General features: G+C 36.9%; 1 protein-coding gene across 10 annotated transcripts in view; it reads right to left on the reverse strand.

Annotated features, from left to right (window-relative positions):
* The window catches only part of SLC10A7 (solute carrier family 10 member 7), a 282,178-nt gene that overhangs the window by 200,386 nt on the left and 55,475 nt on the right, over positions 1 to 26,317 (reverse strand). For 9 of the 10 annotated variants that reach the window (XM_027598365.2, XM_027598359.2, XM_027598358.2 and 6 more), the window contains exon 5: positions 137 to 175. The exons of the other annotated variant lie outside the window; for it this stretch is intronic. In XM_027598365.2, the coding sequence (XP_027454166.1) occupies positions 137 to 175 (39 nt within the window). The remainder of the gene's footprint in view (positions 1 to 136; positions 176 to 26,317) is intronic. 10 annotated transcript variants of the gene reach the window in all.

Raw genomic sequence — 26,317 nt, forward strand, 5'->3', positions numbered from 1 at the left:
TTAATGGCACATAAAAAGATTCAAGAACTTTTATACTTAACTAAATGATAAAAGAAGTCCAATTTTCACTAAATCTTTCATACAAACAACATCACAACAAAAGTTATAATAGACAAGTTAAACCATGTTTACTTACCAAAAAACTTCCAAAGGCTGAATTAAATATTGCAGCTGCCTATAAAGAAAATAAATGGGGGAAAAAAACTCACTGAAAGTAAATAGAAAAAAGAAAAGCAAAGACTGTCATTCTCCCAACCCCCACTATTCAAAACCTTAAAACATTGACTCTATAAAGCTGAGTTAGTCACTGCTTACAAAAATCGCCAGTGGCCTGTACTTTACTAAGATAGATGAGCTGCAGCTTAGGAATTCATAAAGAATGGGTCTCAAAAGCAAGCAGAAAAGGCTTGCCATGAGATGCTTTGAACCTATATGACAGTACCAAAGAATCATCACCAATAGTAAATCAAAACCTTGTTATTGATTTTGCGACTAGACTTAAAAAAGAGGTGGATATATTCATCAGAAAAATTTTTCTCTTTTTACCATGAAAAGAAAAACCAGAATTGTAAAGCAAACATTAAGTACTCTGCATCAGGGAGCTTTATGAGCTACACCCACAAAGTGAGATCTGTTGTTCCCATACAACACACATTAGAATATGAACAATGCTGCTAAGACAATGGAAGTTACTGCTATACCAACAACTCTAAAGTAGAAACAAGCAAGAAAAACTTCCACTTGGTGTTCAAAATTCAAAGAAGAAATATTTGACTTTGTGCTTACCTAAGTATCCAGGGAATACATAGTAGATGTAATATATAGTTCTTAACTTTAAATCAATCACTATATTCCATGAAGCTACACCTGAATCCTGAAAGCTTCTCACATTACCCAAAAAGGATAAAAACTTGTATAACATCCAATTTGATGGGGAAAAAATGGAGAGAGAAAGAAAAAATAATAAAAGGCAAAAGGAGGGGTAGAGAAAACCTATTGACATCTCCTGTAGATCCAGATCAGAATTAAATTAATCATCATGGAGATTAGCAGCCACGTCGTAGTAAGAAAAGGATGTCAGTTTAGCAAGTTTGAATAAAGTCCAAAGCCAGGCTAAGAGCTGTAGCTGAAAATGCCTTCTGCTCCAGAAGAGGATGCAATGAGAGTGCATGGGTAATGAGATCCCTGGCTCCAGAGAGCTTAGCTCTCCTATTCAAGTTCATAATTAATTCAAAGCTTTGATAATTTCATTAGATTTCTCCTTTGCTGGCCCTATCAATAAAAGATGGCACTGGACCACAGCTCCTCTGTGGCATAAACACAGGCACCTGCAAAGACAGGGAAACCTTTACTTCCTGACAGGGACAATGGCATATGGTGTTCTGTGTTGTACAGGGAACAGTGGGGAAAAAAAAAAAAGATTTGGCTAAATAAAACATTACAGATAACAATTGTAAAATATAGCAACATATTTAACCCATCTTCCTGGAATTCCATTACGGATGATTCAGGAAAAAGTTTTGTATGTGGAGAAAAATAAGTAAAACTGTATAACTAGATGAGTTGTGGTAAGATCAGCTGGAAACACTGCCTTCCTTCCTACAAAAAAAAAAAAAATGCACCTTCCCCACAAACACTGTTTATTTCTAAACCCCATTTTGTGCTTAAAATGGATTGATCTCCTCTTAGTAAAGGAATGAGGTATTCCCCTTTGAGCTCCTCTCTTCCAAATGTGTTTCTTCCCAGTGCCTTTCACCAACCTTTTTCAAGGGAACTACAGTATGGGCTAGCATTTAAAAAAACATGGATCATTCCTGGAGTCCCTGGATCGAGTCCCGCATCGGGCTCCCTGCTCAGCGGGGAGTCTGCTTCTCCCTCTGACCCTTCCCCCTCTCATGTGCTCTCTCTCTCTCATTCTCTCTGTCTCAAATAAATAAATAAAATCTTTAAAAAAAATAAAAAAGAAAAAAACATGGATCATTAGAAAAAAAAAGACTCAAAAGTCAAAGCAAAATAAGTCAACTACTATTCATCAGATCAAATCACCGTTCTCCCACTCTACCCCATTCTCTTTTTTTAACCCAAACACAAGCAACGTATTTTATGTCGACTGGCATTTTATAAAACAATAGTGATGACAGGGACAGGCTATCTCAGGTACCCGAGGATGCTGCAGGCCAACTTCTTAGTTGTTCTTCTGCCAGTGCTGATGAATGTGAACTCACTCACCTACACTCGGTGCTCCCAAGCAGAGCTCTGGCAATCATTTGTGAAATGGCTGATTAAGGTTCTGGGTACTCTCAAGAGTATCAGACACTGAACCAAGGATCTTGGGCTCAATAGTAACAAATAATTAAGCTAATAGGTGACTTAATTCTGCTTTTGCAGCATATAAGGGAATTATGTTGTCAGAGGTCCAAAGAGTGATGATAAATATTTAGAGAGTATTTAATTGATACATAAAAAGTATGTATGTCTTCAGACTTAAGGAGGAATTTCCAGCTTCTCAGCATGATATACAAGGCCCTCCATGAACAGGTCTCTGTCCACCTTATTTCTTGCCTCCAATTTTATATTCTGACAACACTACACTCCTTGCAATTCCTCAAACTTATTGTGCTGTTGACTACCTCCTTGTTCCCTGGCCTGGAATGCCTTTCTCCCTTCCTCTACCTAGGCAATTCCTACTCATCTTAGCAACTCCTTCCAAGAAGCTTTCGATCACACATCCTCCCACACACATACATCTACACTTCTCAGTGGACTGAGTGTCCCCACGCCTGTTGCCCAACATCCTAAGCATACCTCTGCCACGGCACTTGTCACACTACTGAAATGACCTATCTGCATGCCTCCTTGCCCCACTAGAGATTAAAGTCTTCTGAGGAGGAATCTGATGAAGCTCATCCTAAGCACCTACATGTTTATTAACTGAATTGCTGAAATAAATAAGATTCCCAGAAATGTCCAAAGTCTCCTCTCCTCTTAAGTTATTCTATGTGTTTGGCAGAATCCAAGGTTTGGGAGAAGGCTGGATCTGACACCTGGTTCCACAGGCAAGCACCAGCAATGGCAGATGAAGACTTCAGTTGCAACCCAATATGAGCATCTCTTTCACAATATCTTGTTTTACTTCCCGTAGCCTCTCTATTATGATACAGTTACATTCAGTTACATAAATATGTTTAAATAATGTTTTAAAATTTACTACTGCTATGTAGCAATAGAGTCAGTTAATTAAAATCTAGAATTACCAAGGAATACTCTGAAGCCAGTAAAAAGAGGATGATCTGCATCTACCAATACGAAAGCTGGCTTAAAGTGAAAAAGCAAGTTTTGAAACTGTGTGTAATTCCTTTACCATGTTTTTTCCCACACCATCAGGCAGCTGGGTGTCCTACAATTCAACTCAATTCTGACCCTGTCTACCTGAAACTAGTGTCAGATCCCACAGCTTAAGGGCTCAGTCCCACAAGACTGTTCCCACTGCAGATGTCACTCACAAAGGCCAGGTGGTCATCACCTGTGCTTCCAATGGACTGCCTATAACTCAGAGGTTCCCACAACCCTGTCCTCGAGTTTGATTAATTTGCTAGAGCAGCTCACAGAACTGAGGAAACCAGTTTTATTCACTCGATTGCCACTTTATTATGAAAAGGCTCTACAGGAAAGATGGAAGAGATGCCCAAGGCAAGGTATGGAAAGAGGGCACCGGGCTTCCCAGGCTCTCTCCAGTGTGACACACTCTCAGCAGCTCCACGTGTTCGTCAGCCCAGAAGCTCTCCCAAACAGTCCTTTTGGGGTTTTACAGAGGCTCTATTAAATAGGTATGATTGATTAAATCATTGGCCATTGGTGACTGAACTCTATCTCCAGCCCTTTCTCCTCCCCAGAGGTATGGAAGTTGGACCAAAAATTCTACCCCTTTAATCTTGGGTTGGTTCCCCTGGTAACCAGCCCCATCCTTAGGTGAGCTAGGGGGCTTTCCGAAAGTTGCCTAATTAACATGACGAAAGATCATTTTTATAGCTTTCCTCACTTAGGAAATTCCAAGGGTTTTAGGAGCTCTGCGCCAGAAACTGGGACAAAGACCAAATATATATTTATTATTATAAATCACAATATCACATTCCTATTGTGCAAAGAGGTACATACATGTGTGTATAGACACAGATAAGTATAAAAAAAACCCACTTTTCTGAAAGGGATCACAAAAAAAACCCCTTAATATGGTTAAATTTGTTGAAAGGGATTGTGTGGCGGTCATTTTTATTTTTCATTTTGTTCCATTCTGTTTGGCTTTTGTTTTTAATATGTTACTTTTTTATATTTCAACAAAGGTCATCTGGGCAGGGAGATGTTGAGCCATTTATAGTTTGCATTTTGAATCCCTTTGTGTTACAAATATAAGAAACATTTTACTTTAAAATAAAATTAAGATTTCAATCTCTACTTGGCATGTTCATGATCTCTCTTGTTGGTTGACAAGGTGGAGGCTGAGCACCCGCTAGAGCACACATCATAATGCTGTGGGCATAAGAAGCTACAGGATGAACAGAGGGCATTTTTCAAGAGTTTCTGTAGCATGTGAATATTTGGTTTTGAAAATAAACCCAAAATCCACCATTATTTTTGTATAAAACAAGCATGGCTATAGAGAATGAACTGAGATCAAACATGAGCCACCCAGGACAATTTGCTCTAAGGTGGGACCCTTCAGGTTATACAACCAGACTTTCTCAGGATATGTTTCCTCTCTCTTGCCTTCTAGAAGCCATACCTGAGAGAGTCCACTGATTTTTAAATGTAGCATTTTGTTTGTTATTATCATTTTTGCTAGAAACAACTTAATTACCCATTCTCTGTCTATAATGCTCCATTACAACAAGAATGCTGCCCAACTTGTACAAGATCATGTCCTCAGTGCCTAGAACAGCACCTGGCTTGTAGCAGAACCTCAATAAATACTGCTGAGTCAAACAACAAAAGCATGAATACTTATGCTAACTAAATGCCCTGCACAGTTATGTTTTCATTATTAACTCAGGAATCCGATCCGTAAAGCATATACCTTGGTGTAATCACATTTGATGTATAATTAGATCAAGGCTAATTGAAAAAAGTTCATTATTGAGGGTTTTTTCTAATACTAAGTGGATTGACTTTCTTTATATTACACATTTTAAGATAGTATATTGCTTTAAGTATCTGCCCAATTTTACCCAATATATGGTATTTTGTTAATGTTTCCTTATATGTTGTACAGCATGTCTTTAGTAAATCATTTTGGAAAACTGAGCAAGCTCAAGAACACATTAATTTCTTTATAACCTACTTGAAGTTATATGAAACAAAAAGGTAAATTAAAAAAAAAAACAACCTCTAACTCATAAAAGCAAACTCTGCCATTGCCGTATGCCTTTAAATGTTATGAAGTTCTACCTGACAGTAAGCCTGAAACCTTTACCTTTTGTTACAGTCGTGCCCAGACTGTGTTCCATGCTCTGGAGTTACACAAATATGTAGCCCTTTTTTGAAATGATTGCACTTCAAATGATTGCACTTCCTGAGTCCTACCTAAGTCTCCTCTTATGACACTGTATCTAAAATTTTCATAATGCTGGTCCAACACCCTTCTTTTTCCTTCCATCATCATCAGCCCACTAAATAAAGAAATAAAATCCACTGTTCACATTGGGTGTTAATGATCTATTGCAAGATAATTGATGAAACTTCCAGTTTCCACTGTTGCATACCCTGCTTCCCCACTCAACAAAATCAGAAATGTTTACCCAAATGTTAAAGTAGGACATTTATGGTTATCTCAGAATTTCTAATAATGTTCCAAACTGAGGAGAGTATGTGGCAAGTACCCCACTATTCCTAAAGCAAGATACCACACATAGCCATAGAGTACTTACAAAAAAACAAAACAAAAACAAAAACATGAAAATTAGGCCAGGGACCATTTCACATGCAGGCTATATAGGAAAAGACTAGAAATTCCAGAAAGGATTGATAAAAGGAAATTTCCAGGAGTAGAAGGTCTTTGGACTTTTCCTTCTCCTTTAGAGGAGAAAGCTGACCTGCCCACCACCCCTCTCCAGTTGAGGATGGGGGCAATAGATACAAAAGAACCAACAGTGGGCACAGGAGAAATTGCAAGGAAGCAAGAATGGCACTGCGGCCCCGTGCTGGATGTTTACTGAGGGGAGAAAGCCCTCACTAGACTGCCAGAGGAGCAGAGCGCACTGTGTGTGAGACTTCTCAGAAACATCACGGTAAATTCCCTAGAATTGGGGTGGGGGGAGAAGAGGGCTATGTAATGGACCAGAAACAGGCACTTGTTTCAGGACTAGAAACAGCAAAGATGGGGAAGCCGCCTAGAACAGACCGTAGAGGCAGGACAAAGAGCGACTAAACAACTGGACAAAGTATACTTCAGTTCTGTGATGGGGCAAGGTCTGTCAACTCCATATGGCCCAGGTACATGCCTCAGAGGACTGCCCTCATACTTAATTCCTTTTGAAGGAACCAAAACAACAGCATTCCAGGGCAAAGAGTCCCCAGCAATAAGAGGCTGAGGGGAATATGCTTGGGGCAGGGACTGGAAGTATACTCTGAATAATTTGCTCCCCTAACCCTTCCAGCAAAGAGATATAGCTTGTGGCATCTGCCATGACACAGGGCACTGAGGGCTGGATTACATCAGCACCAAAAAGGTAAGACTGTCCCCCACCCCGTAATGCACTTGTTATATTCACCCTGACTCTAAAGAGGCTGGAAGTAGGGAGGGTGAGAAGGTTAAAAAAAAAAAGAGACCATGTCTTCTTCGCCACTGGTCCTGCCTATCCTATTTTTATATTTTCATCATATGTGTGCACATGCATTAAGAGAAAAAAGTGTAATGCTCTATGTTTTAAATACACAGGTTAGGGGAGCCTGGGTGGCATAGTCAGTTGAGTGTCAGGCTCTCGGTTTCGGCTCAGGTCGTGATCTCAGGGTCATAGGGTCAAGCTTCACATCAGACTCCGCACTGGTTGTGGAGTCTGCTTAAGATTCTCTCTCTCTCCCTCTCCCTTTGCTCCTCCCCACCCCACCTCACCCTCTCGAAAATAAATAAACCTTTAAAAAGAAATTAAAAACACAGGTTAGGCGTGAGTTGGGAAAGAAGGGAATTTAGGGTTTTAAGCTAGACTGCCCTGAATTGAATACCAAAAAGTTAATCCTAATTATTAATTATTTTTAATCATTTTATTAATAATTATCGATTATTAATATTATTAATTATTATAATATATAACATATTTATTAATATAACTATTATATAATATATAAAATATATTATCATATAATATATGTATAATATATAATATATAATAATATATAATTATATAATATATTATATATAATTATATAATTATATTATATATAACATATATAATTATTAATAATTATTGATTGCAAATGATTATTTATTATTATTTTATTAATAATTATTAATTAATAATTATTAAATATATTTTTGCAACTAAAAGTGACCAGAAAACCATGAGATCTGCCAGGGACGCTGTCAAAGGAGAGAGGAGAAGATGGCATTCCATGTGCATCATCTTCAAATTCACGCCACTCCATAAAGAGATTAAAATAACAATACAACATTTTAAATGTAAAGCTGAGCTAAAAGAAAACAAGAAAAGCCAGGTACTAGACACAGAGAAGCTCAGCAAAGCCAGGGTGGGAAAGCGGTGGGGACAGTGCCGCACACTCCCGGACAACAGACTCGGGCCCTGTGCCCCGGAAGCAGCAAGCCCAGCTTCGGCCCGCAGAGGGGCCACCTGGGGCTGAGCCACCTGTGGCAAGCAGAGCAGAACCCTGGAAGGGCTGCCCCCCAACATAAGGGCACCTAGAAAACCCGACTAACAAAATCAAGAAAGTAACATAAGGCCGACTGCATCAAGGGTGGGCACAGGACTGAACTGACACTATGGATGTGATTCGAGAATCCCAAACTAATGACTAAATCAAGAAAACAAAAGACAAAATGAATCAAAGACCAAAAGAACCCGTGAGGCCCTAAAAGAGGCAAATGCAAAACTTCTCTTTGGAGTCGCCTCAACAATCCGGAACACAGTGGATTCCCGGATAAAACGGCCCCTACTGAACAGAAGTTTACAATAAAAAATTACAAATGTGAAGAAGCTGTATATGATGATAGCACCATTATAAAGCAGTTAGGAAAGGAGGAGAAATTGAGTATTTCATAATATAGTAAGAAAGAAAATTCTAGAGGGGCACCTGATTAAGCATCTGACTCTTGATTTCAGCTCAGGTCATGATCTCAGGCTCCTGAGATGGCGCCCCACCTTAGGGAGTCTACAATGGGGAGGCTGCTTGAGATTCTCTCTCTCCCTCTCCCTGTGCCCCTCCTCCCCACCTCTCTCTCTTTAAAAATAATAAATAAATCTTAAAAGAAAATACTAGTTGAATTAAACATCTAGAGTGGGAAGGCAAAACTTGAAAACTTCTAGAAAAAAAAATGAGACTAGCTTTATGCCCTCCAAAAAGGAAACAATTTTTTGAAAAGGTAAAAGCTAGGGTTGCCATGCAACAAAGTTCTGGCCAATGAGATACAAATTGATACACCCTTGGTGGTGGGGGTTAGGGAGGTTAGTTTTTGGCACTGCCCTTCTTCCTTCCTCCTGCCTAGAGCAGTGAAAGCTCTCTGGCATCCAGAAGAGAAAGGCCAATAGCAGTACAGAGACAGCCACTCTAATATCATTGAGCCACGGAACAAATGCCAGCAACCCCCACCTCCAGGCATCTTGGTATATGAGAAAATAAGTCTCTGCTTGTTTAAGTTACTTTTAGTCTGATTTTCTATTACTTGAAGTCTGATACAATCACGTTCCTAAATAAGGCAGAAAATAATAAAGGGCTAATCAGGCAGGTTAGATAAATAAAAAATGCTTCCTCTAAGATATGTTTGAATAGGCATATTAAGTTTGACTTAGCATAATCTCTTGTTCCAATTGCATACAGGATAACACATTATTGAAAAAATTAAAAAAGGGGGGAAAAACTGACTATTAGTGACGAATCAAAGCTGCATTGTCTTACCCTGGAAAAGTTCCTCAACTTGTGAATTTATATCACTTCAGCCTCTGATTCACAAGGAGAATATAATATTTTTAATATTTTAGTTTTTATTTAAATTTTTACTTAAATTTAAATTTTTATTTAATATTTATTTCCTTTCCAAGCACAGGTTCAGTTTGAAAAAACATAAAGACATCAAAGATCGAATTCCAGTCCTTGGTCTTCTATTAAATACAGAAACACAAAATATTTTCTTTTTACATGTATATGGTATTTTGCAAAGTGCTATAGAAATGTCAAAAAAAAAGAATTAAGGAAAGTTTATTCCATTTGCTTTAAAGGACGATTATAATTGCCTTTCTGAGAAGCACCTTAGTTGCTAGGGCATTTTAATACTAACTACTTAATTACCACAATTTTCACTGTATAAATCTAGTAACAAGTAAAATTTGAGTTATATATTTCTATATTAAATATTTAAATATTATAGAAGCATACCACAGAAAAGTAAATATATGGGACATCAGTTAAAATGTGAGTTTATACGCCATGCTCAACATGAAAGGGGCACTCTTCATTTTATTCCACTATTTATGTTACTGCACTTTTTAAGCAGCAGTGACTAAAAAGTAGAATATTATTTTACAATCATCGCTGAATATTTTTTATCAACAAATAAATCCAAACGAAGACTAAAGAACTACCACCAGGCATTCCCCAATTTAAAGAAAGACAAAACAGACACCTTTTAACACTTGTAGAACATGAACCGTTAAAATTCACCATCTTAACGGCCACTTTAATTCTTTGTTTTAAAAACATTACAGGAATGAACAGAAGTTCATATAGATGCAAGTTGCCAGCTAATACGTCCAGCTGCTTTTCTCAGAATCAGCTTCATTTCTTGCCTGCTTCTACAGGTTCATTTCTTGCTACCAGTGGAAAAAATTATTTAATATACTTAATCTTGAGGTGAATGGGGGGTGGCTATTCTTGTTTGTAACTATTCATCTCAATTCAGGCCAGGAAAAAATATATTCAAGTTACCGTTTCTGGGTGCTAAATTGAATCAGGTGTCCTCTCCTCTTAAGAAAATTAAGTTGCTTTTGTGCAAGAGTGTTTTAATGAGAACAGAGCCCGCCGACAGTGATAAATGGGAATGACACCAGAGAGAGCATGTAAGCAGGACAATATGTGCGTGTTACAGTCTTACAGCCTATTTTTCACTGACTATTCTGAATGACTTCGCTGTTTCTTAAGGGGCCTATTAATCTCAAATTTAGTTATTACACAACGTTTATTTGAACATATATTCTGCGGATGATGACAGTTAATAAAGGAAATCTTTCACAAGCTGTATTTTTACATATTGTTCCAACTACAGCTCCCAGTCATTTGACGGTATTGATGGAAGAACCTACATTGTGCTGAGGCTTTGAAAAAAAGGCACATATATTCAGATTCCTTTCTAAGCACATGGGGACTCTTAAATAACCGTTAAAATGCATACAAAAAAATCCTTCTACAAAATGGTAAAAGGGAAAGGACACCTTAACTGTCCAACAAAAATTGTTTAATATGAAAACTGACCCTTCTAAGACAAAACAGGCACCTTTTAACACTTTTAAAGCTTTGCTGTGTAATATGCAATAGTTCTCACAGAGCAACACACCATTTTCATCACATGCGTGGCACAGAGGAGGGAAGACAAAATCAATTTTCTTGAGGTGCAAAAAGAATCAAGTAATAGAGTTACTTTGATTTTCTTCTTGGTATGCTTCTTTGATAAAATACCACATACTTAAAATAGTGGTGATCCCGCATTTCTTATTTCTGGTAGCACACTTAAAGGCTAATGAGGAGGGGTGGCTCAGTCGTTAAGCATCTGACTTCGGCTCAGGTCATGATCTCAGGGTCCTGGGATCGAGCCCCACATCGGGCTCCCTGCTCAGTGGGAAGCCTGCTTCTTCTCCCTCTCCCACTCCCCCTGCTTGTGTTCCCTCTCTCACTATGTCTCTCTCTGTCAAATAAATAAATAAAATCTTAAAAAAAAAAAAAGGCTAACACTTTAACACTTCCCAAAAAACGTATTTATTAGCTCAAGTACCTTTACCAATTGCGACTGATTCTTGCTCCAAGAGAAATTTGTTACTTTAAGTATAACTGCTTCATACTAACAAAATCTAATGATGTTAGCAGGAAATATTTTTATCAATTCAAGATTTTTAGACCTGCCTCATAATTGAGATGAATATAGACTTTGAATCGAACACTTGCAATTTCATCCTCCTGAAATCTCAGTCTTCAGAGGTGTTCAATTTCAATAAAATCAGAATTTTCAACTGGTAAGGGCCCTTAGATACTATGACAATCCCTTTATAAGTGAAGAAATAAAACTCTAGAGAGATAAAAGGATCTTTCCCAAGGTCATATTGGCTAGTGGCAAAGCCTATTCTAGAACTCATCCCCAGACATTCCCTGTACCCTCTCTATTATACCCACACTATCTATTTTACATATTATTTTTAACAGATATTTATAAATATATAATATAAAAGGGCATAAACCAAAACACGAATAGTGGTTATACTGGGGTAATAGGGTTATGGATTTTTTTTCTTTGTGATTTTCCTTGGTTGTCAATGGTTTTGCACTGATTATAAGTTATCAGAAAAAAGCATATAATAAATGCTGTATTAAGTACAACAAACCTTTTAGAGGCTCTCTTTAATCTTTAAACAAACCTTAAAGCTGTGTCCCTACTAGGGGCTCAATGTCTGACTAAAATTGAAAGAAATTGAGGATAATACCAAGAAAAATCTACCTAGGGGCGCCTGGGTGGCTCAGTTGGTTAAGCGACTGCCTTCGGCTCAGGTCATGATCCTGGAGTCCCGGGATTGAGTCCCACATCGGGCTCCCTGCTCAGCAGGGAGTCTGCTTCTCCCTCTGACCCTCTTCCCTCTCATGCTCTCTGTCTCTCGTTCTCTCTCTCTCAAATAAATAAATAAATCTTTAAAAAAAAAGAAAAAAGAAAAATCTACCTAGACTTACTTGTTATATTAATACTGAATACTCAGGAACAAACTGTGGTTGTAATTCAGATTATCAACTATTAAATTGAAAATACATATTTATTTATTAATAGCTTATTAAGCACTTATAAATTTCTATGGAGCTGAATAAAACCTATTTAAAATATTCCGTACTACTTGACATTATATCTTTTTTAAAATGCCAATTTCTCAATATCCCTGAAGTTTAATTGTTCCTATCTTTTGGGTTTCCTATGTCCTGCCGAGAAGGAATAAAACAAATGCTCCTTTAACTATTCATTTATTCAACACAAATTTATTAATGTATTACGCTAAGCCTGAGAGTACAAAAATAAGTACCAGAGTATCTGCTCACAGTATTAGGCTAGATATCATAATGGCTATAACACAATAAGATCAATGGGATCAGAGTTATGGCAGCACAGAAATTAACTACTAAAATTTCCCTTAAAGTGGGCTTTTTCAATACCTCCTAGCGATGGACAACAAGCACTTTTCTGATCAATTAATGGAAGCTCTATTTAATGCCAACCCATGAACTAAGCTCTCAGCACACCAACAGAGAAATTGGCCAAGAATTCCCTTAACACTTTGTTTAGAAGGGCATCCACAAAACATAAGTGACAACCTATGTCAAACCATCTAGCATTTCTTACAAATTTTAGACTCTAGCTACCGATCTCTGTTATTTCTGCTATTTTCCATCCATTAGGTCTGGGAATCGCAAAGCTTCTTAAGAGGGCAATGGATCAATCCCTCAGCAATAACTCTCTCATCAGCTTTTCATTAGCAATAAAACAGCTTTCCTACCATCTTCTGGGAAATAACTTACCATAGATTCACAGAACTGAAATGGACTTTTGCAGATCATCTAATCAAGGCACTTTTCCTCAAAGAGGACTACACTGAAATCACTAACAAAAGGAACCTATCTGTCCTATTTTTCAAATCTTTAGGATCAGAGATTGTATAATCTCTTTCAAAATTCTAGATTTCAAATCTATATTTTTCACTATTAATCTACATTTCTCACTATCAAGTCCTTTCTTTTTCTGAAATAACTTTTCATTTGAGATCATCTTTTTATGTTAGGTCTCCAGAGAAGATAAAAAAGAGCTGTGTTATTGCTGTTACAAGTAGTATGCTGGTAAATATTTAATAACTGGCTCTTAGGATGAGGGGAGGAACACCAGTTTGTAATATTTGCTGATTTTTGAGCTGTAAATACTCCCACCATGGCCAATTTCAAGCTGCAAACATGATATCACTGAACACCAAGATAGGAAGGGATGGCATAATTCCTACAAGTATAAGAAATGAGAAGCGCACCTAGGTGGCTCAGTAGGTTAAGCATCTGACTCTTGATCTAGTTCAGGTCATGAGTTCAAGCCCCACTTTGGGTTCCAGGCTGGGTGTGGGGCATACTTAAAAAAAGAAAATTTAAAAAAAAATTAAAAAGATGAGAAAAAAAGGCAAATTAAATACAAAATAAGTACAGGAAGGAAATTAAGTAAAGATATGAGCAAAAATGAATGAAATCAAAACCATAAAAGCCAACAGAGATCAATGAAATCAAAAGCTGGTTCTTTGGGGAAAAAAATCAATAAAACTGATAAAGCCTTAGAACAAGAATTGAAAACCTATTCTGTAAAGGGTTACTGTTCCACTTCAACCCAACTGGTCTAAAACCAACTGAATATCCTGCAATACAATTCTGAGGCTAACCCCTGGAGTTAGCCCAGACCCCACAAATTCAAAGCTCAGTCCTCCACAAGACTGCCCTCACTTCAGAGGGCACTTCAGGATACCCAGGCCACCAGCACTTCTGACCAACTGGCTATAAATTTAGGGGTTCCCATGACCCTGTCTGGTTCAATAATTCAGTAGAACAGCTCACTGACCTCACTGAAAGTGCTAGTTAAGATGACACTTTGATTATAAGTGATACGCAGAGGGAGGTCTGGGAACTTCCGTGCCCTGTCCCCACGGGGTCAGAGTGCATAATTCTCCCAGCACATCAATATTTTCACCAACCAGGAAGCATCAGTGAGCTTCTGTGTCCATAGGTTTTAATTGGGGTTTCATTGTAGAGACATAATTGATTAAATCATTGACCATGTGATTGAACTCAATCTCCAGCCCCCTCTCCTTCTGAAGGTGGCATGGCTCAAGTTCCAACCTTCTAGCCTGGTCTTTTTGGTGACCAGCCCATATCCTAAAATTACCTAGGAGCCCATCAAGAGTTGGCGAATTAGCATAATTAAAATAACAAAAACACTAATCACTCAGGAAATTCCAAGGGTTTTTGAAGCTCTGTGCCAAGAACCTGGGACAAAGATTAGATAGATACTTTTATTATACTACAGCAATGTAATAAATATTTCAGCCTTTGTAGCCCACATGGTCACAAATTCTTAACACTACTGTTAATAGCACAAAAGCAGCCATGGATAATGTATAAATGAATGAGTGTGGTTGTGTTCCAGTAAAATTTTATTATGGATACTAAAATTTTATTTTCATTTAATTTTCATGTATCATGAAATTTTATTCTTTTTTTTCTACCTGTTAAAAAAATGTACAAAGGTACCTGGGTGGCTCACTCAGTCAGGTGTCGACTCTTGATTTTTGGCTCAGGTCATGATCTCAGGGTCCTGAGATTGGGCTTGGCACTGGTTGTGGAGTCTGCTTAAGATTCTCTCTCTCCCTCTGCCCCTCCTTGCTTGTGCACTCTCTCTCTCAAAAAAAAATGTACAAACCATTCTTAATTCACTTACTGTACAAGAACATACAGCAAGACTGATTTAGCCTGCAAGCCATAGATTGCCCATTTCTGTTCTAGGAGAAAAAGAGAATATAGAAATGACCAATATCAGGAAAGAGGTGACATCTTGAGATCCTTCAGATATTTAAAGGATAGGAATATTGTGAACATATTACTTAATTTCAACACTTAATAAAAAGCTGCACTGACAACAGTGTGGTACTGGCTGAAGGACAGATGTATTGATCGACAGAATAAAAGTCCAGAAACAGATCTATATAGATATGATAAACTGATTAACAAGGGTGCACAGTAATTTAATGCAGAGAGAATAATCTTTTCAGCAAGTGGTAACTGACATCTCTAAGCAACAAACAAAACAGAACTTTAAACCTTACCTCATAAAACGTAAGTTGGAATGGATCATGGAGCTACATGTAAGAGCTAAATCTATAAAACTATTAGAAGAGAACATAAAGAAAATCTTCATGACTTTGAGGATAGCATTTCTCAGATAGGATACAAAAATCATAACTTTAAAATTAAAAAATGATAAATTGGACTTCATCACAATTTAAAACTTCTTTCCTTCAAAGATATTGTTAAGAAAATGAAAAAGCAAGCCACAAATTGAGAGAATATATTTACAAAACATGCATCTGATAAAGAACTTGCATGTAGAATATATTTTTTAAAAATTCTTACAACTAAGTAAGACAATCCAACAAAAAAGCGGACTAAAGATTTGAACAGACACTTCACTAAAGATGGCAAATCAACACATGAAAAGATGCTCAACATCATTAGTTATTAGAGAAATGTAAATTAAAATCATAATAAGACACCACCATATACCTATTAGAAGTGCTAAAACTTTTTAAAAAAACTAACAGTTCAGTGCTGGTGAGGATGTGGACCAAATAGAACTCTCATATATTGCTGGATGGATCCAAAATGATACAGCCACTGGGGAAAAAAGTTTTGCAATTTCTTTTAAAAGTTACACCTACACTTACATATGATCCAGCCAGCCCACTCCCAAGCCCACTTGGGTATTCACCCAAGAGACAGATACTGGTATGTTCATACAATGACTTGTACTCAAATGTTCAGAACACTTTTATTTGTAATAGCCCCAAACTGGAAACTACCCAAATGTGCATCAAATGGTGAACGGATAAACACATTATGATACATCCATGCGATGGAATACTACTCAGCAATAAAAAGTAATGAACTATTGGTATATGCAACAACATGGGTGCCTCTTAAAAGCATTACACTAAATAAATGCAGCCACATACAAAAAACTACACACTATATGATTCCATTAATACAATATTCTCAAAAAGACAAAACTGTACAGATAGAATTCAGATCACTGGCTATCAGGCACTGCAAGTAGGAAAAGGAAAAAGAGGCACAAAAGAATTTTTTAGCATTATACCAATGTTCTACATGACTTTATATATATTCCAAAATGAATCATACTATATACTTTAAAACAGTGAATTTTACTGTCTGTGAATTATATACCCATAAACCTGACTTTTTAAATATATAAAAATTTTTAAAGTAAACAAAAAAGTAGAAAAATATAACTATGACATTATGGTTTAACTTTTTCATATTTACTTGGTTTTGAGGTTTATAGAAAATTTCAATAAATAAATATTAATGTTTTACTTAAAAAAATTAATTAAAACCACTGAGGTACTGTTACTACTTATTACCTATGAAAGCTAAAGCTTCAGAGCTCTGCTTGTAATTTGTAAAACTGTCTTTTAAGTCATTATTTTCAACAATAACATAATGGTGATACTTAAGACTCTACGGGTTGAGCTGACATTTAAAAAAGACACTCATTTTATACTTAAAGATGATAAAGATTTCATGTTAAATAAAATGTCTTAATTTAAAATCATCACAGAGACATCTGTGAAATACTAGAAAAGCAATGATAATATAGTCAGGAGACTTGGTTTCAAAACAACCTGGTCACATACTCAGCTACGAAAACTCTTTTAAAAACCTCAGTGTCTTCGTTTTATTAAGTGGGAATAACAATATCCACTTCACAAAATTTTTGTGAGGTTTAAATGGGATGGCAGATATAAAACCCCTGGGTCTCCTACAACCATACAAGGGACCATTTAGGGTAAGGCCCAGCAAGCCTTCATTACACAGGTATTCATTCTCCAAATCCCTAAAGAATTTAGACTGTACATGGAAATGAGGGACATCATAGGAGGAAAAGGCTCGCTAATGAACTTGCCATTTCTTTTATTAACATATAATGTACTATTTGTTTCAGGGGTACAGGTCTGTGATTCATCAGTCTCACACAGTACACAGCGCTCACCATAGCAAATACCCTTGCCAATGTCCATCACTCTGCCACCCATCCCTCCCACCTCCCCCCACCCACACTCCAGCGACCCTCAGTCTGTTCTCCGAGATTAAGAGTCTCTTATGGTTTGTCTCCCTCTCTGGTTTCATCTTGTTTCATTTTATCCTCTCTTTCCCTATGATCCTCTGCCTTGTTTCTCAAATTCCATATACCAGTGAGATCATATAATTGTCTTTCTCTGACTTATTTCGCTTAGCATAATACCCTCTAGTTCCATCCACATCGTTGCAAATGGTAAGTTTTCATTTTTGATGGCTGCATAATATTCCATTTATGTACATGTGCGTGTGTGTGTGTATACACCACATCTTCTTTTTTTTTAAGATTTTATTTATTTATTTGAGAGAGAGAAAATGAGAGATAGAGAGCACAAGAGGGAAGAGGACCAGAGGGAGAAGCAGACTCCCCGCTGAGCAGGGAGCCTGATGCGGGACTCGATCCTGGGACTCCAGGATCATGACCTGAACCGAAGGCAGACACCACATCTTCTTTATCCATTCATCTGTCGATGGACATCTGGGCTCTTTCCATAGTTTGGCTATTGTGGACATTGCTGCTATAAACATCAGGGTGCACATACCTCTTCGGATCACTACATTTGTATCTTTGGGGTAAATACCCAGTAGTGCAATTGCTGGCTGGGTTGTAGGGTAGTTCTATTTTCAACTTTTTGAGAAACCTCCATAGTGTTTCCCGGAGTGGCTGCACCAGCTGCATTCCCACCAATAGTGTGAGAGGGAACTTACCATTTCTAAACAGATTCCCAAGAAGGCATTTTCCCTTCCCACACTCACACCCTGACTACTTCACAATAATATCTATCTCTGTACTTCAGCTTTGGTTGGTTTACTCTCACTGATTGCACAGTATTTAACACCTGACAATACACCACAAATAAAACACAAATAGGTTGCTAAATATAATTGTGAGTCCTATAGAAGATGCAGGATTTCATTTTTTTTTTGAAGATTTTATTTATTTGACAGAGAAAGAGAGAGCACAAGCAGGGGGAGCGGCAGGCAGAGGGAGAGGGAGAAGCAGGCTCCCTGCTAAGCTGAGCAGGGAGCCTGATGCAAAACTCGATCCCAGGACCTTGGGATCAGGACGTGAGCTGAAGGCAGATGCTTAACCGACTGAGCCACCCAGGCGTCCTGAAGATGCAGGATTGCATGAAGTCAATGAAATTAGCGCAAAGTTAATGACAAGTAAGAAAAAAATAAATGACAGGACCACGGCTTAAAAAGAGAGTAACTGGACTATTTTTTGAAATGAGAGCATCTGTGAAAATTTATGAAACCACAACTTTTTGCAAGTTTGTATCTTTATAATTGTGTTGCAAAATAAACAGAAGGAAAAGATGTGACATCGTGTCATCTTAACAATTTTCTTGGGAAAATTACATTGATCCCCACCTTCCAAAACAACACTTGATTCTTTCTTCCTTCCCTCCAAGAATCAGTACATAGTTATAATATAACCCAAATTTTGTTAAATGAAAAAAGTTTAAATAAAGATAAGTTTATTTTCATAATTTAGTTTCATTTTTTCAAAAACAAGCTAAACATTTTTCAGTAATTACTAATAAATATCAATTCTTCTTTCAAAGCTAATTGACTTTAAGTGAGCTTTCTCTTGTATCATTTACCACTGAATAACGTGGATCTTCTCTTTTATTATTCTAGTTATTCAAATTTTTATGGGGGACAGAATAGAGCAATTCTTTTTTCCTACAAAGGCATAGTTGAAGTTAAAAAAAAAACAAGTTTCAAGGTATTGGATTCTTCAGAATGTAATTTAAGTTTTCTATACATAATAGAGTAATACAGGTAGAAATTTTAGAGAACAGCTTCCCAATTTCCTAATTTTACATACAAGGGGTGGACAGAAGCCCAATGTAGGAAGTGACTTGCTCAAGATCACACAGTTTCTGGCCATGGCAAGAAAGAATTACAAGAACTTGCAAATGCTCTTCCTTCTCTAGGACGTTAATCTTTGATTCCAATATATTATATAGATAAGATATATGTGAATATCAAAAATACACGGGATGGAAATTGTATAGACACACTAAAATGTAAAACACCAGTCAGCAAGCAGTGAAGCACTAAATCGACTTCAAATTTTTATTACGGTTATCCTTCTGTTAGTGATTGAAGGTATATTAGCTTAGTGGGCCATGCAATAGCTGTAGCCCCACAACTAATGGACTGCCAAGAGATGATTTAATAAAGAGGCCCAGCTGAACAATGGCGTATAAGTAACTCTGACAACCTGAGGCTTTCTTCTGGTCAAACGTTTTATATCTGTAAGTGACTTTCTCTAAAAAAATTACCTGAGAAGATACTCTCAGAAGGTTTCACTGTAATAACAGCAGCCCAAACATTCTTATATAAGTTCAGATTCTCCAAGATCTTAAGACGTGATTTAAAAAAAAAAGTTTAAAGGTCTTGTCCCCAGATTCTTCCACAGGCACCATTTATAACATGGTTAGGGGTCTAGTTAAACACCACTTCCAGCAACTACAATGTGTCTTTCTTTTGGTTGAAGTAAAATAAAGAGATAGAACAACGTTTTAAATGTTGCCATCAATATTGTACTCTAAAATATGAGCAAAGAAATCAGGCAGCGAGGGGGAGGATTAAATAAAAAAATTATTAAATACACATTTCTATAAAATATTATGTGGACTCCCCATCTTTATAACATGGACTGACATGCCCTGAGAAAACAGAAGTCGTGTAGGGAGAAAACTATCAAACGAGCAAAGATTTTTAAAAAATACTAATTCATATGATTGATGAGAGTTCAGGGAAAACATGCCTCTGCATCCTACATAACCTTGCTGGCAGTGTTGCAGGGAGCAGCAAAACCTTACAAATGTCCATACACAGCCCTTGACCCAGCGATTCCATTCAAAAAAAATTATCTAAGAAAATAATACAGATCCAAGAAAAGATTTAGCTAATAGGATCTTCACATAGCATTATTTTTTAATAGCCAAAATTATCTAGGACTGAAATAAAACATTGCAAATCCACACATGAGAAGAATAAAACAGTCTTTAGAAACACTGTTGTGGAACACTATGGCGACATGATCACGATGTATTGCTAATGGGCAAATAGGATTACAAAACAGTATGCATTATATGATCTCATTTTATTAGACATATGTGCAAACAAAAATGTCTGGAAGATACACATAAAAATATCAGTATGATTATGTGACCAGTGGGATTATGGTATTTCTTCATTTGGTTTACTTACATTTTCTAGATTACTAGGAATACATACTGCTTTTATAATAAAAAAAATTAAGATACTAAAAAAAATTTAAATGATACAAGAACATAATGTTTCCTAGTCATTCTGTAATACTGTATGTTACTAGGAGATGCCACACACAATGTGCTTTAGGACAGTGAATGGGTAAGCCTTTTCCTTGATAAGCCATTGGTCAAAAATTATGTTTATGTGATAATGTGAACCTAAGCCAAAAGAAAAAAGTCACTTCATTGAGAATAAGAGTAATTTGGATTCGTGTTGTGCGGTCTGGGTGTGGAACCGTGCAGGTCGTGTCTTGCGGTCTGGATTCGTTCTTGCTGTGTGAGACTCAATTGTGCGAAATATGAATTGGCAAGTAAGGTCAACATTCAGACCTAGAGCAAGACGAGATGATGAAAAATCTTTGCAGCCAGTTGGGCCTGTGGTTGCCCGGCTGCATCGTGCTGAGCAACCTCAAGGGGAGGAGCCACCGACTGAGCGTCCGGATATTATACCTGATGAAGAGAAAAAAGGAGGAGCATCTGTGGTTCAAGGGCCTGCCCCGGAACCTAATCAAAAGGAACTGGCTGGTGAAAAGACTGGGCGTGAGCGTGGAGATCATCCTGATGTCAAAGGGAGGGGACTTGTAAATCTAGAGCCCCTTAAGATGCCAGAGGCAGGTGAACAGAAACCACAGGTTTAAACGAAGACAAGCTGAAGCCACGTGGGCAGTTCTTGTGTTGAAAGTGGCTAAAATTCTCTCAGTAAAGTTTTGTTCTTGTGTTGAAAAGTGGCTAAAATTCTCTCAATAAACTTTTGTTCTTGTGTTGAAAAGTGGCTAAAATTCTCTCAATAAACTTTTGCAGTTTTGTCCAAAAAAAAAAAAGAGAATAAGAGTAATTTTATGTTATTAGAAAAAGCATCCATGACAGCCATTATCAAGACAGTCATTTTAGGGAAATTAAATTACAAATAAACGAAGACATTTATGTGGAATGATTTTGGGTTGCAAGCAAAAATGGATAAAGATTTACATACTTACAGCTGCAATGTCTTAGGTAAAAACAGAGCTTTTGTTTCCTTTAAAAAAGCATTTGCTATACTCATTTAAAAAAAAAATGTATTCCCTTAACAACTCCTTACCATAGCACAGATTAAGTCTGAAGAACTCTCTTCTAGATATAAAGCCAGATTCACGATTCTTTTCTTTAGGATGCTCGCTTCTTGGGAAACAAAGACAGAGCTTTAGATCTGAATTTTCAAACATTTCTTACTAAGAGAACATTTTAAAAGACTTTGAAATTTGTTTCTCAAAAAATTATGCTTATAGAGTCCAATAAAATATTAGGTAGTCAGTATGTGTAACTAATGCACACTGTTTTGTGTATCACATTCATGGTATGACTCATTCAAAGCAGGTTTATGAAGTAATCTTTCTTCTTCTAGACACATGTAAAAATAAAGAAATTACTTAAAAATAGAAATAATATCCTTGCATTTAAAACTGTGTTTAGATCATCTTAAAAGGGATTCTTGATTTAAAATGTGCACAGAGGACATTAGGAGAAGGAAGGGAAAAATGAAGGGGGGGAAGTCAGAGGGGGAGACAAATCATGAAAGACTATGGACTCGGGGAAACAGAGGGTTCTAGAGGGGAGGGAGGTGGGGGGATGGGTTAGCCCGGTGATGGATATTAAGGAGGGCACATATTGCATGGAGCACTGGGTGTTACACACAAACAATGAATCATGGAACACTACATCAAAAACTAATGATGTACTGTATGGTGACTAACATAACATAATTAAAAAAAAAATGTGTTCCTAGAAAAATTTTAAAATAAAATGAAGCACTAGGGCACCTGGGTGGCTCAGTTGGTTGAGCATCTGACTCTTGATTTCAGCTCAGGTCATGATCTCAGGGTCCTGAGATCCAGCCCTGAGTGGGCCTCCCTGCTCAGCTGGGAGTCTGCTTGTTCCTCTCCCTCTGCCCCTCCCCCTGCTCTCGAGCATGCGCGCATGCACTCTCTCTCTCAAATAAATACAATCCTTAAAAATAATAATAATATAAAATGAAGCACAATGTTATTCCAGTAGACTTTTTTTTTTTAGACTATAAATCTCAAGTTTGGTATTCTTTATAAATCAGGAAAAAATAAGGCATTTGGTTTTCCTTTAACGCTACTCTTTATTTCCATTAATACAGTGAAGTTATCATAGAAAGGCATTACTTAAATCTGAATTGTCTATGCACAAAGTGCTTATTACATAATTATACATAAAACACCCCTTCGCCAGCACATTGTAAGGAAGATTGATGCACAAAAAACGGCTGGATTGAAAGACCTCTGTTGCTAGTTCCTTCCCATTTTCTGCAGTTCTTAAAGATTTCTGTTCAACTGAAGTCTTTATCAGACACCAAGTGAGTGAATGTCTACTGGAAAACTCTAAGAATATAAATGAGAAGGATACTCAAACCAGCCCTCCTTCTTTAACCACAATTAGCTTAAATTCTAGATCCCAATTGTGGGCATAGTTTCAAGATTTTTCTAATCTGTCCTTTAACCTGCTTCCTCCTCTTCTCTATATTTCCCTCATTTTTCTAATCTTAAAGTTGAAAGAGGTTTACATTTTTTAGAAAAAATATGGATGCTTTTTAAAAATGTATTCCCTTAACTACTCCTTACATCTACTTTCTAATCCCCAACTCACTTAATTAAATTCAGCGTGAATTTAAATTGCAATTAACATCTTTTGAGGGATTACATGTTCTAATCACAATTATGCAGTGAATATTTGAAACACACACGTTTTGTTATATTATCTGAAATGCAAATTGGAGTCCAAAAAGATGTTTAATAAAAATGTATAGTACTGAAGACTTTATTATGGAACCTAAGGGACTAGAAATGAGATTAAAAAGAGTAAAAGCAGTGATACAAGTACAAAAACAAATTGCTTCACCTCCAAAACCCTTGGAAATGGCCCCACTTGGCTCCCATTTAACCTAGCTTCATCACAGTTTAAAAACTGCCTTCCAAGAAGTGCTATTAACCAAACTGAATTTCATTTTTTCCCCAAGATTAGTAGCTCACAGGGTCTTAAATGTGAGGTGATGCATAAAATTCTACAAGCACAAGAGATAAAAACTGTTTTTCTGACCCAGGAATTAATAATAAAATGATTTAACTTCTTTTACTTTACTTTTCCTTCAAAATAGCACTTCACAAGCAGAAGGAAAAAAAGTGACATTTATTAAGCATCCTCTATACGAGACAATAGGTGTTATTTCACTTAACTCTTAAAATAATCCCATGAGGTAAGTGTTACTCCATTTTACAGATGTGAAAAATAAGCCTCATAGAAGGTAAGTGGTTGAGAGAAATAAGTGAAATGAATCAGTGGTAAAATCAGGATTCTTAAAACCCATGCTCTTGTAAAAGGACTGTCATATAAATGTGAACCTCAGGAGGAAAGCCTAGGACAAAGCACTTGTCTTCAATTGTCCATTTAACTATAATCCTCTCAAACAGGCTGCTGGGATTTCAGTGGCCCGAGAAGACAACTTCATCTCTGGTGTAAGCCTGAATAGAATGCTTCAAGAAGTTTCACTCTTGGGGCTCTCAGAGCTCTTTCTGTAAATCCATGGGTTTGCTGAAAGCCAGGCTGACTTCACTGTCTTTTCACTCAGTGTCTGGTAGTCAGGACAGGCTTTATCACGAAGTAAAGATCTGGTTTATTAATAAGTTATGCCCTGTTTCCTTCTGGTAACTTTCCTCTTTTTTTTTTTTTAAATTGAAGCATAATTGACATATAACATTATATTAGTTTCAGGTGTACAACATATTAATTCAATATCTGTATACATGGCAAAATAACCACCACATTGAGTCTAATTGCCAACTGTCACCATACAAAGTCACAAAAATGTTTTTTCTTGTGATGAGAACTTTTAAGATCTACTCTCCTAAAAACTTCCAAACAGGCAATACAGTTATTATTGATTATAGTCACCATGCTGTCCGTTACATCCCCATGACTTATTTTCAGTTGACCCTTGAACAACATGGGTTTGAACTGCATGGGTCCACTTACAGGTGGATTTTTTCAATGAGTAATTTTCTGGAGATTTGCAACAATTTAAAAAACTCACACATGAACTGCATAGCCTAGAAATAATGAAAAAATTAAGAAAAAGTTGGGTATTGTGAGAATATAGTACATAATATGTGTAACACACAGAATATGTGTAAATCAACTATTTGTGTTATCGGTAAGGCTTCCATTCAACAGTAGGCTATTAGTAAAGTTTCTAGGGAGGCAAAAGTTATACACAGATCTTTGACTGCACAGGCATCAGTGCCACTAACACCCACATTGTATAAGGGTCAACTGTATTTTATAACTGCAAGTAACCTTACTATTTGATCTCCAGGGTCCACTTGTACACTAACCAGACTGTTGGCTCCACGAGTAGGTTTATTTTTAAGGAAACTAATGCAAATTTCTGTTCTGCCTTTCATGCCCGTAAACTGTCAGCTTCCTGATAACTATTCACTATTCACACCACTTTCACTATCAAACTTTACTAGTAAAAGAAGAACTAGTTATGCTGGCTCTTACTTTTTCCTTTGAGATTGTCATTATGAGACAAGTTACTAAGCTGCCTACCCATTCAGCCTTGAAAAACAGGGTGAAATAAAAAGGGTTTTCTCTTATTTATCCATGATCCATCATCCTATATCTATGTGACATGATTATGCCTAATGAGACACAATCCCCCTACACAAGAACAGATTTGGACACAACCCAAAGATTGTGGGGAGGCAGTTGGGAAAGAAAGGCTAGGTTTCAGTATGTATGTAGTTTACCACCTAAAACCGCCATAAGATATGTAGGCACTGGAGGGCGCTACATTTAGCTTATATAGGTCTGAATCCAGTTCCACAGAGAGGACCTTGAACAACTTTAACCATATTAAGCCTCTGTTTCCTTGTCTCAAAAATGGGTGTAAAATTAGTATCTACTTGTAAGCATTTGTGAAAATTAAATGAGACTACAGAAACCATTAGCATAGTAAGTACTTAATAAGTATTAGCTATTTTAACTATATCATCAATATTATCAAATTACTAAGTGGTGAGAACCACTAATCAATGACTTGCCAAATTAGGGACCCAGAAATAGACATAAAATTTCTGGGAAATTTGGAAAAATAGAGACAAATAATCATTTTAAGGTAGGAAGAAGAGCAAGGATGGATATGGGGATGTAAGACAAGCCTTTTAAAAAATGCAGTATTTTTTACAATATAACTCACTGTGATTTTAGAATCATAACCTGTTATGTAGAATTCTTTGTTGATATTTAGAAATTTGTAAGACCCAAGAAAAAAAGTCAACAAAAATATTTTACCATCTTTGGGGGAAAAATCTGAAAGAGGCTGAAAGAAGTCTTGTGGGGGGAAACATTTATAGAGGAGTGGGTCCTAACAATTCTAATTAGGACTGGGGTTTGGAATAAAACAATCATTCAGGGTGTTTCTAAAGCTTCCTGAAAAGCAAAGGGTGAATAGAGAACACAACTAGAGGGACAACATAGTCACCAGAGAGGCTAATGGCTTCTAGCAGGACAGAAACCAACAACCCCTCTGGGCTTGTTTCTTTTATTCTTTCCTATAAAGCACACCTCAACACAGTCATCATTTCTCCAAAGCTGGCCTTTCAGAA

Source organism: Zalophus californianus, chromosome 2 (genome assembly GCF_009762305.2).
Source record: "Zalophus californianus isolate mZalCal1 chromosome 2, mZalCal1.pri.v2, whole genome shotgun sequence".
NCBI lineage: Eukaryota > Metazoa > Chordata > Mammalia > Carnivora > Otariidae > Zalophus > Zalophus californianus.